Source organism: Tauraco erythrolophus, chromosome 20, assembly GCF_009769465.1.
Source record: "Tauraco erythrolophus isolate bTauEry1 chromosome 20, bTauEry1.pri, whole genome shotgun sequence".
NCBI classification, from domain to species: Eukaryota; Metazoa; Chordata; class Aves; order Musophagiformes; family Musophagidae; genus Tauraco; species Tauraco erythrolophus.
Genome location: NC_141484.1, coordinates 4,144,720 through 4,160,006, shown reverse-complemented (window position 1 = coordinate 4,160,006; position 15,287 = coordinate 4,144,720). Strand labels below are relative to the sequence as shown.

Genomic DNA, 15,287 nt, shown 5'->3' with positions numbered 1-15,287 from the left:
GTAAGTGGTATCTTTTTCCCCCCCCGCCCCCTACAGCCAAATTTCGTACTGAGCTATAGCACAGCAAATCCAGATAAACTCTGTTATGGACGTACACCAACAACTGAGGAATTAGTTCAATTACTTAGTTTAAATTTGTATGTAAAACCCCCTATCGTTACCTACCTCTCTCCTGAGTGTAAAGTTCTGAATCTGGAAAAAAGTGAAAAGAAGTATTATTTTCAAAGCTTACAGATTGAGAGACAGTAATTGGAAACAGTGAAAAACTCCAACAAACCCCAAACAAACCAGAAACACACATACCCACCCAGATATTTAGTTATCAAACTTACACTGCAAGAAAATCACCAGAAGAGCAAGATACATCTCGTTGCTGAAGAACAGACACTTAATTCCAAAACAAACCAATATTCATCATCAGAGGTGATGCCTCCAGGTACCAAAAGCAGGTTATGTTTTTTTTCTGTTGTTGTTTTATGAAAACAGATAAAACTTTGCCATTAAAATTTGTAAGTTTTCCCAGATCTTCAACAGAAACTGGCTACATCAAGTAATCATTCCCATTACTGGAAACTGGAAATGGCAAACAATGAGAATCTATCTGCTGCTCACAGGCAGATTACTGTTCAGGAAGTGACTAGACTTTTCCTGAGGGCGCCACCAAATGTATTTGCTTTGTTTTATTTCTTAAGGTGTATTAAAAAAACAAAAAGTTCCAATGACATTTATCCTGCCGTTCCTGTCAATACGGGTATTTTTAAGCCATGATTAACCATTTAGGAACACAAATTACCTTTGCTATTTGACTTCAGCAGATCCTTGAGCAAATAGTTCCCTTCATCCTGACATGGAGAACTCTTTCGGAGAACACGTGTATAATTATTCATTTTTCCCCTTCACCTCCATTTCCAGTCTCTCATCTTTGCTGTGGCAAAGAACAGCTTCACTGTAGGGTACACAATAAATTAAAATTGTCTCAGAAACCATAGCTACTGTTTTGTTAGACTAGAATATTGACAAGTGGACCTCTCACACTACCATCATATATCAAAAACATAGAACCGCACAAGATTTTATTCTATGCAGTGCAAAACATACACAATCATAAACCTTAAACCCCACACGAAAAGAACCGGTTGGAGTTTCATTTCTCTGCAGAAGTCTGAAGCAGCACTGGCACAATCTGAAATAGAGAATACTCTGGAGCAAGAATTAAATTGCTAGTAGCTTGACACTTTGATTTCAGGCATCCCTGAGAGATCTGCTGACCTTTTCTGCATTGTTTAATTTTTTGCAATGGTATAAGGAGCCTGACAATATGACAGCCAGCCTGAAATCAGGGATGATTAATTCTGCATCCAAAACACTGAAAGCAGAAATTGAGCAAATGTGGTCAGAGAAGGAGAAAAAGTTGCAAAACATTCTACTTCAGCATTTTGACCTCAGTTTCCACTGGTATAAATGTGTGCCTGAGATACAGTAAGAAACTGTAAAATGTAAAAAGAAAATGTAAAATTCAGAACACCTGAATTACTCAACTTCCTTTAACAAAATGGAAGGTTTTTTCTCATAATGGATGAAAGCCTAAAGAAAGTAAAAAGCCTGAAGAAAGCCTAAACACAAGTAAATCAGTAGCCATCAGCTTTGATTTAGGTGGAGTTGTTCTGAAGAAGACTAGTTGTAAAAAAAAGTAAAATGCAATGGTTACCCAAAATCTCATTTCCATGATCAGTTTCTTGACATTCGAACGGGGAGGGGATGGGAGAGACGAGCAGAACAAGGAAAGCAAGAGGATTACTGTAATACTGTCCTGTCCCTATCTCTCCTCTTCTACTTTCCCTGCTTTGGAACTATCCTTTTTTGTTTGAACGTGCTTTTAATCTTAAATAATCTGACACTGTAGAAGTGGCAGATTTAAATACCAATTTCATTTCTTCCAGAAAAAAAAAATTATTCTGTAATGTTTAGAAATTAAATGTTCTGTACCTTTCAGTTGTTTCAGGATATTCCTTTCGCAGTTTATCAGTCCACTTTTAAGTCAGAAGTCATTCCAACTTAAGCCCTAACACTGACTCAGTCTATAGACTTGATAAAGCCTGTTGAAATCATGCTCTTCAAAAGGTGCTTCTCAAGTTGTGTGTCCCAGAACTCCTTAAGAGTGATTTATTTACTCTTGAAAATCAAGTGCTCAACTCAATCTCATAGTTTCTGTCCTTTGTGGCAGAGTCAATGCTTTCCTTTACTTCCAGCAACATTTTCCAGGTTTGTTAAAGCACTGCTTAAAACAATACTAAATACATGCAGAGAGGTCTATAAATGAGACATACAGTTCTCAAAAGCTTCATTGTTTATATGAGATCCCTTTTTTTTTTCTCCTGGGGTCAATGAAACCTGTATTAAAAAAAAAAAAAAAACAAAAAAAACAACAGTTTAAAGCTGTAAGTGTACTTTAATGCTTGTATTACACACATAAGCATGATGTTTTGCAAAAGGAAACAGGAGGGAAAAACTCCTCGGTTTAACACTCTATCAGCAATATGAACAAGCACCTGCCTAGCTGCTTTGCAGGGAGGGAGTACAGAATGGCACGACAGTCACAGCAGCTAATGCCTAAGAAGTAAGCTGGTTAACTAGCAACAGTATTTGTTCTGCTTAACCCAGTCTGTTTGAAGTACACCACCACCAAAAGACTGATGGTTTGGCTGACTGACAACAATGGTCTCCAGAGCCAGGTCAAGGAAAAGAGGAGAAGGATACAGGGAAGGGGGAGAACAAAGGTAGATCAACTTTTGCTATTGATAACAAAAACTAGGAAGGAAGGAAATTTCCCCCTGCCCCCTTTCCCTATAAAAGAATTCAGCAGGACATACAAAGCCCAGCAAAACCCACACCAGTCTTTCCCACAGAGAGGACAAAGGCTCTCCTCTCAGCCACAGAGTGGGAAAGACAAAGTGAGTGTGGGCCAATATCCTTCAGAGTCAGCCAATATGGCTCAGTTCAGAACCAGTCTAGTTTCAGACTCAGGTGGAAAGGCCAGCTTTTACAATGAACTAGATCAGGAGTAAGGTTTAATGATGCCAAAACCCAAGGCTGTTGTGAGATGTCAATCCCAAGTGAAGGATGTTCCATAAGATCTCACTGGCTGACTAGACTATCATATTCTTGATAAGCCCTCAACATTGCCCTGGAGAGGAAAATCTAGCTGGTACTGACCAAAATCCAAGAAGCATATTCAACTGCAGCAATTTAAGCCAAAATATCACTAAACTCGGGAGAAAAGCCTTTCAAACTCCAAAGAATGGCTTGAGACCATCTTTCATTGTTAAACTGGAAATCAGATTGACTTAAAGAATTTAAACTTAAAAGAAGCTGTGCAGTAATACACCTGCATATTTTCCCAACAGCATTGTAATCTTTCAAGATAGGTTCTTCTGGAATATATAAGATCAAAGTCATTCTAATATACATCATACAAGGAACTCTATTCAGTCCCTATTATGTGTGGGAAAAGTAGGATGGACCTTAAAAACGCAACGTGCCTTCTGAAGAAGACAGAATAGTCATCTTTAACGTGACGCAACGCCATCTGAAACCTGTGGGAATCATTGCATTTAATCTACTGCCCAAGGAATCAGACCCTTAAACACTAAAGCTGTGCTCAGGAATTCACCACCCCTGTTTCTGCTGGCTGGGTCCCCTGCTGCTTGCTTACATCTGACATTGCGTAAAACCCATCAGCTCTGTCTTCTGAGCAGAGCTTTGCCCAAAATCAGAGGAAAAGCCTATTTTCCTGAGGGCAAAACGGTGAACAAGATTTTCAAATTTTTTCCTTCTACAAACACAATGTTTTCAGGCAGTCCCTTCTGATAGGAAAGGAAGCTAGGAGTTCACACCAGTTTCAGCTGTTAGTTTACATTTGCTCTCCAGCCGGCTGGCATGACAGTAACCAGCACACCCCAGTGCCAATCTTTAGGACTGACATCTCACTTCCTCACGGAGCACATGCTGATTCTAGCAAATCTTCTGGGGCCCCCAAACTTTGTCTCCTCGTCTCAAATGCCAAGTTCCTGATGGGAGTTTCGCTTTTTTCAGAAAAGGTGAAGTCTCTACATGCATTGCCTTCAAGTTCTCACTGATTTACCGACAAAACCTTTCTCTTAACATCCTAGGGTCATCAAATCTTGCCCTTGATAACGGAGACCCCACATAATTTCCAGTATAATTTCACTGATTTTAAAAACAGTTAATTGCTATAGAGGAGTATCTACAAATGTCTGAGATTTTCTAAATTTTATTTTTAAATTTGTAAAAATTCAGAGATGTTTCCTTCTATACTGAAGTCAACGCAAGCTCTCCAGTAACTAAATCATGAACAGAAAGGCAGCTCTGATTTCTAATCCCCCAAACCCTGATGCACATAATATTTAATCATTTTGGTTCCTTACAACTGTGAACTATATTACTTAATTATCACTTCCTGTTTCAGTATACACATAGGTAACAGAATTATAACAAATGTGGCTGTTTTCATAAGTCTAGACAAATCCATAGGGAACTGGGAATGAACTGAGTTTGTTCTACATATCTTTTTGGGGTATATTTTCTTCTCTTGAATGTGAGACATTTGCATCATTTGTCTTTATTTTAAAACTGTCTCTTTATACCTCCCCGGAGAAGAATAAAAAATTAACTTTATACCTGGATTTGAGTATTTCCTAAGAACATTAAAGCAATTAACTTTTTTTTTCTGAATTCTAGAAGTTCTGTAATTTACAGAAACTCCAGATGGCTGAAAGTTTGTGCTTCTCAGAATAAATTGCATTTCACAATGGCACCATCTACTGGGAGGTGACCACCGCAGCGAAGCACACTGTGGTTCCCTCCCTTCTCTCTTTCACAACTAAACCTGATTACTGATACCCGACACCTCCTCCAAACGGCAATATAAATTAAATCTGGAAAAGTAACTGAAGGAACCAGGAAGCTGATAATGAGAGAATATCACTGAGGCTTTCACATAGAAAATTTTCATCTGAATACAACAGAAGCTAATTTTTACTATTTGGCTTTACACACTTCCTTACCTATATGGTGCCACATTGAAAAGAAAACTAGGAATCTGAAGTCTTGACTTGTATGTCATGTAGCACACACTTCCATGTATCTTAAAAATTCATTCAGATAGAAGGAGAGAAATTCTTTCTTTCAGAAGTGTGAAATCTATTTGTTGGTTTACATTACAACCGTGATCTGATACCACCTCTCAAACTTTCTCTGTTCCTGTAGTGCACGTAAGTGACTGATTCTACACCTTGAGGACATTTTCAACTGCTGTATTCTACTGAGTTAACGAGTTCCTCAGTTTAGAAACATGTATCATAGACAGTGTCACTATATCACAGCATGCTTTTCTGGCAACATACCAGAATTTGCACTGGTTTGGCTTAACATCCAGCATTTCTGGATGCAGCAGGAAAACAGCCTCAAGCTCTGCAACAATATTCATCGCAGAGTATGGACAGAAAAGGTCAGAACCTTCTGGCTGGAGGGGGAATTAATTCTGGAAATATTTTTCCTTCTCTGTACATTCTCACTGGTTTTGTATTGCTTGATGATTCTCCAAACATTATTCCACATCAGCTTCGTAAGTAAAATTCAGTTGGTTATCACTCAACAAGCTGATCCAAGTTGACAGAAAATCTTTCAGCAAACTTTATGCAAAGGGAAAGGAAGAATTTATCTGCTTCCTGACCCGCAGCAGGTGTTCACACACAGCCATTGCTGCAACTGATAACTTCTGATTAGGATGCACAAAGGGGCAGATACTCCTCAGAGTACACAAACAGAAGTTTGAAAAGGGCTGGGAAACAGACATAATCCTGACAGGTTTCTTCTCCCTCCCCCTCCCCCTCCACTCCCCTTTTTTCATTGAGTGTGTTAAGTATCCAAAGTAAAAAAAAAAAAAAAAAGAAAAATTGTCACACATTAGGGAGCAGAGAAAGTTAAAATTACATCTATGAATTTGTAAAGAAGGCTGATTAAGAGCATACTCTGTATTTTTCAAACTGTAGTTTCTCATACCAATTTCTGAACACATTTGTCTGGAGCACCTTTCAGACAGTCATGTCAGAATTTATCCCAAGGGAAATGAATTACTAACACCAGTCTTTGGTGTCTTCGTCAATTTTTTTCTTTCTCTTCCCTTTTTTGGGAGGGAGAGGTGGCAGACGGAAGACATCATACCATTTTAAAATATTTCATCTTTGGGGAATTTGGGAGCTGTTAGGTTAATCAAATTGGGTACCCAAAAGTTCCTTCCTCTGCTGATGTTCATTGAAAACCATTCACTCCAATAAAATTCTCATTCAGAACCTGAGGATTGCTGCAAGAAGTTTAAAGATATCTTAAATACGCATATAGAAGAGATCCTTTCCTCTTCTACTCTTACTTGTCCTCTAGAAAAACGATCTTCTCACAATCAAATACCAAGTAGTTAAAATAAACAGCAGACTTGCCACCACAGCCATTTTGAGTAGGAGTGTAAAAACGCGGTATTCCATGATGAGGTGTCTATATCAGTAAAACCTTTTTGCAGACAAAACAGAAGCGCCTAATTTAATTCATCACCAGACCCAACTGTCAGTGTATGGTTATTTCTAGCAAAGCCTTCTGCAGACATCTACTGTAGCAGACGCTATTCCAGAATGGGGGAACTCTCAGGACAAGAAACTGGGACTGGGAACAACTTTTGTAATTCTGCTGAAATATGCAGATTTCCCTGGAAGCCTACAATAGGACAGATACAGTGTGAAGCCTTCACAGCCTTACTACAGAATGCTATGTCACACTACTTTAATTCTCAAGTCAAAGAACAGACCTTGTGAATAAAAGCTCAGTTTAGCTTTTATTCTCCTCCATCTGCTTGCTTGGGGCAGAATATTGTCACAGCACCAAGTGATACACATCTCCCTTTCAGACTTTGTAACTTACTCGCTTTCCTGGATGACTTCTGTTCATTATTTTTTGTTAAATTTGTTCGGTTCTTCCTACATGTAGAACCACATTAATTCCAGGCAGGAAACTTGTAATTCTAATAAAAAAAGGAACTCCAATTTCACACAATATCTTAGTAATGCTATACAATTCTTTGTACACATGCTGAACTGATCAACATCATATTAGTCCAAAGTCAACAGCCATCTCTCCCAGAAAAACAATCAACATGGAAGTAAACATTGTTTACTGCTATGCAGGACACTCTGCAAGAGAGTAATGAGCTAGTTAGTATTCAAAGTTAAAGTCAGTATTCAAAATCTCACAGAAAGGTAATGTTAAAGGCTAATTTTTCCTTTTTCCCTGTTTCACATTGACAATATGGTCAACTGGATGCATAGGACAATACGGATAATGTTCTCCTTGCTGAAGAGCAAAATAAGACAGTAAAATTTTGTCTCAGAGTAATACTGAAGGATTTAATGAAGATTATTCTCTTAAATTTGGACAATTCCAGCACACATGGCAAAAACACTGCCTGAAAGCCTTTTACAAAGCTGCCATAAAGATGTCATCCACCTTCAGATCTGTTGAATACTCATCACAGTTATATTCACATAAACCAGCAGAAAATAAAAGCGCTATTCCAAGAGCAGTGCTCAGGAATAGTAACACATCATTTGCACCCACAACTCCCATGGGTACACACAGTCCACTGGACTATGCTTTAACAAAATTCTAGTATATCCAGCCTTTCCTTGCCCTACAGGACTGAGCAGTCACGTAAATTTTTCTGGAAGGTTTTTTAGATCAACCTAACTTAATCATTTACATTATGAACTTTATCTGAAGTCTCTTTTTCTAACCAGTACATGTTATTACTCCCCTAGAGGTAATCTAGCGATTGCAGTCTGGCGTTTATACAAACTTCATCAGTCAGCCTCAGCTACCAAATCCTATCATCGTGGTTCAAAATTCTTCTTACATAGGGAGTGCCTCTATTAATGCTCTGCAGAGCAATATGAAAGTTGAAAAGTAAACAGATATTTGAGCAGATGCAACAGCTAGACACAAGAATTGGACAGTTAAATGAAACGCAGCTCTTCCCGTAATCCTACGTGTATAGAGATGAGTGGGATGTGTCAAGGAAAACATATTCCCTCCTATTTCAGTCTCTAAACCCAAATTTAAAGCAAAACGAAACAAACCAAAACCACACCCCAAACAAACATCGAGGACACAGATGCCCTGCACGGCGGGATCCGCGCCCGAGGGAAGCAGATTGCTTGGCAGAGTCTGGACCAGCCAAGAAAGGCACGAACCGTTCCGGAAGAGCCTTCCTCACTTCCCAAACAGAATCCAGCGCTTTGAACCTGCACGTGCCTTCCCTCGGCACCAGGGCGCACAGCCGGCCGCGCGCTCCGCGCCTACAGCCGCTGCACGTGGCATCCTGGGGACGGCCGCGCTTCTCGTTTTTAAGAGGTACAGACACAGCCACTGCTCACAATAACTGGCGGGCATTACACACGCACACAAACAAAAAACAAATCAATCAGCTGCTTAGAAAAAGTAAACCGTCCGGTCCCGGGCGAGCAACGCGAGCCAGCCCCTCAGCGGCTTTACAGAGCAGGCGTCAGACCGCATCGTGACGGCTCCGCGTACTCTCCACAGACCGCCGGCGCTGCGCACAGCCCTTCCCGCCTTCACCTTCCGGGCTAGGCCGCCCTGCCCGCGCCCCGGCGGCACGGAGGGCGGCCCCGGCCCCCTCACCGCCCGCGGCCACCGGCGCAGCGCCGCGGTAACACCGCAACCGCCGGCGGAACCGAAGGAGGCGGCGTGCGCGTGCGCGGCGGCTTCGCGCCACGGCCCTCCGCAGCGCCGCGGGCGGCCGCCGCCGCTGCTGACAGGAGCGAGCGGCACCGCGCTCCCTGCCGGCTTCGGGGCGCCTCTCTGCCTCCGCCAGCCGCCTGCGAGCGTGCCAAGGGCTTTTTGTGTGGTTTTCTGACTGACACAAAACGGGCTCCCACAAACACTCCCCGTTCTTCTTGTGGCAGCTGCGTTTTTACACGTCCTTCCTGCCAGCTGCAAAAAAAAAAAAAAAAATTCCAGTCTTGTGGTTAGTTGTCAGCATTTCCACATAAGAAAACGTTTGCAAGGGGAGAGTGGAGGTTGTCTAAAAGGAAATTAAACAAATAATAAAAAAAAACCAAAGAACCCACTGAACAAGGAGGAAGGAAGTTGCACACAAAATTTTGTGAGGAAGCTTCGCAATGCTGCAACAGCCCAGGCTTTGGGACCTGGTCTTGTTGCCTTCAGAAAATGGAGACAAATAAGACAAAGATCGCAGCAACGCTTTTAAGGCCTTCTCTGTGTAAGTAGTTACTTCACGTACAATAGAGTCTAGAGTTCATCAGGAGGCTTTGACCATTTATAACCGAAGACCACACTTACTTTGCCCAGAGGATGACAAGTAACGAATATCTACTTCCTGTAACTGTAATTATGTAGCTTTGTATTACTGATTAGGTCATCAAATTTGCTTCTGCAATTGAACTTGAGTTCATGATGAGATTTGTACCTTCTGGTACAAGATCTCAGTTCCTCACAGCTTCATATTTGAAGTTTCACCAAAATATTTCCCTAAAATATTTATTAGCATCTTAAAACTTTTATAGATGTTATACTTTTTTTTGACAATATTTTTTAAATTATATCACTGCTAAAAAACCCAGCACCATGTACTCCCTTAGTCTCAGCTGTACGATCACTTGCATTATCTCCAGTAAACATGTAGCTGTTTGATATGAATCATTGATCTCATTTCCTTGCAAGAACAGTGTTAGAAAAATTATATTCAGTTTTGTATCCTGCATTGGCAGTATGATTCTGCCACACAGCTCTCATGGAAAACCGCTGATTACATCAGCTGCATCTTAGAACAACTCTATGCAACAACATTCAGTTACATCCCAAACTGTTGTTCCTCACTCCACAGCTTTTTCTTCTGCCCACCACTCTTTCTGCCATAGGCTAAATGTAAGTGGAATATTACAAAAGTCTTTACACAAACATCAGTAAAGATCAGCACTCTTTCCATATTTAGGACTTCCTCACCCCCTAGAGCCACTCCTCAAAAGACCTCATTAGTGTAACTCCACCAGCTGTCTTACTCAATATCAAGAAAATGTTTTTTCTGACAATTCTGCTGTTTTCCTACCGTAAGCCAAGGATATGCTACTTACATATTATAAATCTTTCTAAACAAGACATATTGTTTCCTATCTGAAAGCTTTCTTTTCTTCTCTTAGTTCAAATGTCTCAGCAGATTCAGAAAACTACTGCGAATGACCAAGGTAGGTTCTCTTTCTTTGGTTTTAGTATGTATGCTGAAATTGACCGTTAACAAAAAAATGGTGGAGGGTTTTAAAAATGTCCAAAACCTTCATATAAAACTAAATCTTTTGCCCGTCTGTGCAGTGGGTCAGTTTACAAGTTTCTAGACGAAGTTAAGTCTCTCTTTGCTGACTTTGCTGATTTGTTTGTACAGTCAAAATTGTTTTAAGTTCTTAAAACATAATTTTCCCTCTAGAAGTGTCATAATATATCTTAGTCATGACTAGTTTATTACCATTTTCTACGAAAAGACATTACAAGGTTTTATTACAAATTTATTTGTATAATTTCATAAAAGTAAACTAATTTGAGAGACTGTCAAGGCTCCTGCTGCTACTATTCAAAAGTTTCATCTACTTACACAAGTTTGATTCTGCCTGTTTACATACAGCCACAAATAAAATACTGCTTTTATTTTCAGGTTCACATACTACCTCTCAACTAGCATATAGGGTTACTTTCTCCTACAATTAACATCCTGTAATATTTGTATTTATCGTTTATACTTACTATTTTCATTACTGCTGTAGTTCAAAAGTGGTTTTGTTGGTTCATCTGGATACATCTGTTGGCTTTGTATGTATAAACGCTCTTTTGTATGAAGATATGCATTTTTCATTGAGTGTTTGAAGCTGCATACTGATTTTGAAAAATACAAAGTTGTGGTGCCGTCTACCAGAGGCAGAAAAAAATATAACCCCCTATTTCAACAGAAATAAGGATAGCCTAGTCCTCCAGATATTTTCAGAAAAATGTGAGAGTTTCTTGGATGATAGGTGCAGTGAACTCACTCAGAAGTTTCTTCTTTCCAGAGATGCTGTCCAATCCCAGGCTCATACTTCTTCAGGGGACTCGGAATGTAGCAATGAACCAGAAGGTGACCCTCTCCTGCCACTCAGATTCTGGATCTCCACCTGTCAAATACACGTTGTTTAAACACAATCAGAAGTTAGCCACTTTAGATAGGACAGACTTGACCCCTGGTTTATTTAACTTGACTATCAACTCTGCCAGCGATCTGGGTGAATACAAGTGCAAAGCTGAGAACAAAATAACCAGCGGTGGAAAATACAGCAACAGTCTCAACTTCATCCTTGCTGGTATGTCTTGCTGTATACCTTCTCAGCACATTTTATTTTAGGGGCATATAGCTGTGTCTGATGGAATGTATCTGCAGCAGCAGGAATCAGAGTTTTGTCTGCAGCAGCTGCTGTTTTGAACCGCAGTGTGTGCCCGCCTTGATTGCAGAGCTGAACTTTTCCGCCAACGGCTATTACTTCCGTAGGAGCTGGCAGTGCTATTCTGATCTGGCTCACTGAGCTCTCCATCCTTGACACCCATCTCATTTGCCAGGGTTGCTGCTTAACTCAAAGTCTTGCTTTGGAGCTTATCCTGTACTCAGTGATGCAGTCTCTTCAGTTTTCTTTTTACAGAACCAATTTCCAAACCAGTGCTGAGCTCATCCACCTCTCAAGCAAAGAAAGGCCAGAATGTGACTCTCTATTGTCTGTCTGAGAACGGCTCTCTTCCTATCACCTACATATTCTTCAAAGGAAGACAAAGCATCTCTCGCCCAGTGAAGATGCGGAAGAGGGAAGCAGCTGAGATTATTCTATTTATCAATTCCTCCAGTGACTTTGGAACCTATACATGCAGAGCTGAAAATAGCTTTCACAATAATACAAAACACAGCAACAGTTTCAACTTTACATTAGCAGGTATGCATGCGTGAAACTGTACCAGTGTTCACAAACAGGGACCACACAAAGTTCAGAATGTTGTAACAGTGCAAGTTTTTAGCCAGAATTGTTTTTCCTGCAATGTAATGTTCAAAATATGATTTTCAACAATAAAAAAATAATTTGAGTTTTTAAAATTAATGCAAAAAATAGAATTCCATGCAGTCTAGATAGCAGTAGAAGTTGAAGTGACTGTGAAGGATGACTGTAAAAGATTCACTTTTAGAAGAGATCCCTGGTCCACCCTGGGAAGAGTCCAGTTTCATTTTTCTCTCTGGTCCTATGAAAGAGAGAGGCTACTGGCACCAGCCAGCTCCCTTCCTTCTGCTGCGGCAGTGTGCAGTTGGGACTCTCCTGAGCAGTTACATTAACCACAGTTAATCCAAAAGCTGAAAGAAATGCTAAGTCTTTACATTTACAGAAAATACTTAGAACATGAAACAACATTTCGTTGCATAAACACCTTTTTGTTTTCTTTTTTGGCAGAAGAGAGAAGCCATTCTCAACTCCCGATAATTTCTCTTGGGCTGACCTTGCTACTAGTTGTCATAGGATTTGCTCTGGCAATTCCATTTTCCATAATTCCTTCGTATAAAGCAAGTGAGTTATTTAAATGTCTGTTTCATTTTCCAGAAGTGCTCGTTTATGTTGTCAATACAATTTAGTGTGTAAACATTATGTTACACGTAGACTTAGGCTCTTGGCATTTTAGGATGTTGTCGAGTCTCATCTTGACTGGCGTAGGCAACTTAACAAAACATTGATAAGGCAAAACCTCTGACCTATGTTTTAGATGGCAGGTCTGGCATGTGGGAAGCAAAGCAACATCTAATTTAATGCACATAAATGTTGGAAGGAGTTTGACCTCATTATTCTTAGTAAAGAAAGGAAATTCAATTAAAAATGCCTTTCGTAATTTTTATAATGAAAATAACAATATCTAAGATCTCCAAGTACTCAGAAAATATCATGGAACTGTTTATTTGCCTCTGAGAAAAACTGATATATGTATATAGACATGTGTTTGTTTTTTTTCCTACAATTTGCAGAAAAACTTAGATCTACTAGGTCCTCAACTGGCCTTACTTCAACAGTGAATGCAGAAGACCCTGAAAACTGTGTCATATACACAGAGATTGGTAAGTTCATGTCATTCCCCATTCAGCCATGAAACTTACTTGTGCAAGTTTGGTTGAAGAATGCTATTACACTATTTGTAGCAAGTATGGGCAAATTTCCTCAGGTACTGCAAAAGCAGTGGAAGGGAACACCTACTACCACTCAGGGAGGTAATACTCCTACTGACCATGCCTGGCAGAGACATTATTTGAAGTCCCTCAGGATCCATATTTGGCACTACTTGTCAGCCATGTAGCCAAAACTTCAACTGATTAAATGAGCGGAAGTTCTATACAAAAGTCTAGTGTAAACAGAAATAAAATTTGGAATTGCATTTGGCAACTCATGGTGAGGATTGAAATAGCCATTACAGAGGAAAAGATAAGTAGAAGACAGCAAGTAGATGAGAGGTGCACTGCCCACTTACTAAGAGACAAAAGTGGGCTATATGCAAGTTGTAGCAAAATAAAACTTCAGTAGCTCCTGCGCTCTGTTCAAAATTGCTCAGTACACAACAGTTCTGTAGTCCACATTTCCTAACTTTCACAAGATTCAGTCAGTTCAAGCTGAAATTACAAAACAACGCTAGACAACAGAACAGCTGACCTACCTTAAGACATTGTACTACATTATTGTGTATTTTCTGCAATCAAAGACATTACATGAAAGTCACGATGCTGTTATCTTGTAGTTCTCTACATTTGCCTTATGAGTGTAGAAAACTACAAGTACAGATTTGTTCAGAGAGAATGATTCTCTTTTTGATATTTAGAAACAGGAAACATAATACCTTTGCTGTTGGTTTGTTTTGGGGGTTTATTTTTCCCTTGAAAATACTGACACTCATGAACAAATCTGCCTTCCTGTTCATGTAGTAGGCAGGTAGAACTCCAGCTGCCCTGCTGCGTCGGCTCCGTGCCCTGTGCAGCTGCTCATGCCAGGTACCAACCAGCATTCTATCTACACAGCCTGCAAGGACAGCCACAGTAGCTCTGGTGAGGCCCATGAATGCTACAGAAAGCAGGGCAGATTCATATTCAATACAGAATCTTGCTGCTTTGTTTTAATATTATTAAACAAATAAATAATTCAGGTCAATCTCTTGTAATTGAGCTAACTGCTGTTCATCATCTTTAATCCAGAGCCTGTTAAACCAGAAGAAGAATACGTCAACTTTTCTGTTATTAGAAGAGAAGATGAAAAAGGTGAAAACCTCAAGCTGTAACATTGGAACATCTGATGTGCACAAATATGTTTTGGGGGGAGGCCGGGTTTACATAGCAGCAGTTACATACTGGATCTGGTTACTTACTATGGAGAAATTAAAATAACTTTTAAGACTTTTTTGAGGGGAAAAAAGCAAACAAAACCCTTCAAATAAAAAGCCTATCACCATCCCATGACCCCAAAATTCAACAGCCTCACTATGAAACCAAGCAGGAGATTATGTTAGTGAGCAAGTTACTGACGATATATTAATTCTTCCATTATGTATCCATACCAAAAAAAAGGAATTATGCATTTTTTGATTCTGGCTTTCAGCAGAGAAGAGAGCATGTGCCACAGTCTATTCAGAGGTCCTCATCAGAGACTGACTACAAGGTAAGATCCCTTTTATGATTAACTTAATCACATATTTTTAAAGAATCTTGTCAGTCTGCAGATGATGTAAGTACCACCAAGTCTGCACAGAAAGAGATGATGTTTAGATACTAGGTTCCTGGCCTAATAATTTTGTAGAGAGACTGTATAGCTCATTCTCTACTAGCCAGCAAAATCCCCAAGTCATAATCTCTAAGGACTTCAACTTAAAAGAAAAAGCAGAGCGGATAAAATTTGGAATTAACAAAGACCCTGATAGCAATCCTGTTAGATAAACAGCATCTTATGGCCCAAATAGCACCACAAAACCCAAACCAAACCAAAATAACGTAATGACTGTCAGGTAAAATCCTGCTGGACACAATATATAGTCTGGCATTATATGCATCAGAAAAGAAGAAATGATGTAAAGCTTTCACACAGACCCAAATTCCTGTACAT

At 39.9% G+C, this 15,287-nt stretch overlaps 2 protein-coding genes across 5 annotated transcripts in view; one reads left to right on the top strand and one right to left on the bottom strand.

Annotated features, from left to right (window-relative positions):
* PECAM1 (platelet and endothelial cell adhesion molecule 1) overlaps window positions 1-2,366 on the bottom strand; it is a 35,496-nt gene extending 33,130 nt beyond the window's left edge. For both annotated transcript variants that reach the window (XM_086623980.1, XM_086623981.1), the window contains exons 1-4: window positions 1,987-2,366; window positions 794-946; window positions 333-463; window positions 166-192 (exon numbers count right to left, since the gene is read on the bottom strand). In XM_086623980.1, the coding sequence (XP_086480106.1) occupies window positions 166-192; window positions 333-366 (61 nt within the window). In that variant the 5' untranslated portion in view covers window positions 367-463; window positions 794-946; window positions 1,987-2,366. The remainder of the gene's footprint in view (window positions 1-165; window positions 193-332; window positions 464-793; window positions 947-1,986) is intronic.
* Window positions 2,367-10,168: 7,802 nt separating this feature from the next.
* Window positions 10,169-14,840, top strand: MILR1 (mast cell immunoglobulin like receptor 1). 3 transcript variants are annotated; one of them, XM_086624155.1, is made up of 8 exons: window positions 10,169-10,211; window positions 10,302-10,346; window positions 11,199-11,486; window positions 11,820-12,104; window positions 12,612-12,725; window positions 13,175-13,264; window positions 14,387-14,449; window positions 14,790-14,840. In XM_086624155.1, the coding sequence occupies exons 1-8, from the start codon at window positions 10,178-10,180 to the stop codon at window positions 14,837-14,839; spliced, it is 969 nt and encodes a 322-aa protein (XP_086480281.1). In that variant the 5' UTR covers window positions 10,169-10,177; the 3' UTR covers window position 14,840. The 3 variants fall into 3 exon arrangements, with proteins under 3 accessions (XP_086480281.1, XP_086480279.1, XP_086480280.1); XM_086624153.1 differs by having other exon boundaries at window positions 14,787-14,840; XM_086624154.1 differs by lacking the exon at window positions 14,790-14,840 and having other exon boundaries at window positions 14,387-14,469.
* Window positions 14,841-15,287: the final 447 nt, after the last annotated feature.

Excerpts from the sequence above, each read along its gene's own strand:
- MILR1 (XM_086624153.1), top strand. The coding sequence starts at position 10,178 with ATGTTTTTTCTGACAATTCTGCTGTTTTCCTACC. Across the intron at positions 12,726-13,174 it reads AATTCCTTCGTATAAAGCAA|AAAAACTTAGATCTACTAGG; the intron begins GTGAGTTATTTA and ends TACAATTTGCAG. Across the intron at positions 14,450-14,786 it reads TAGAAGAGAAGATGAAAAAG|CAGAGAAGAGAGCATGTGCC; the intron begins GTGAAAACCTCA and ends TCTGGCTTTCAG.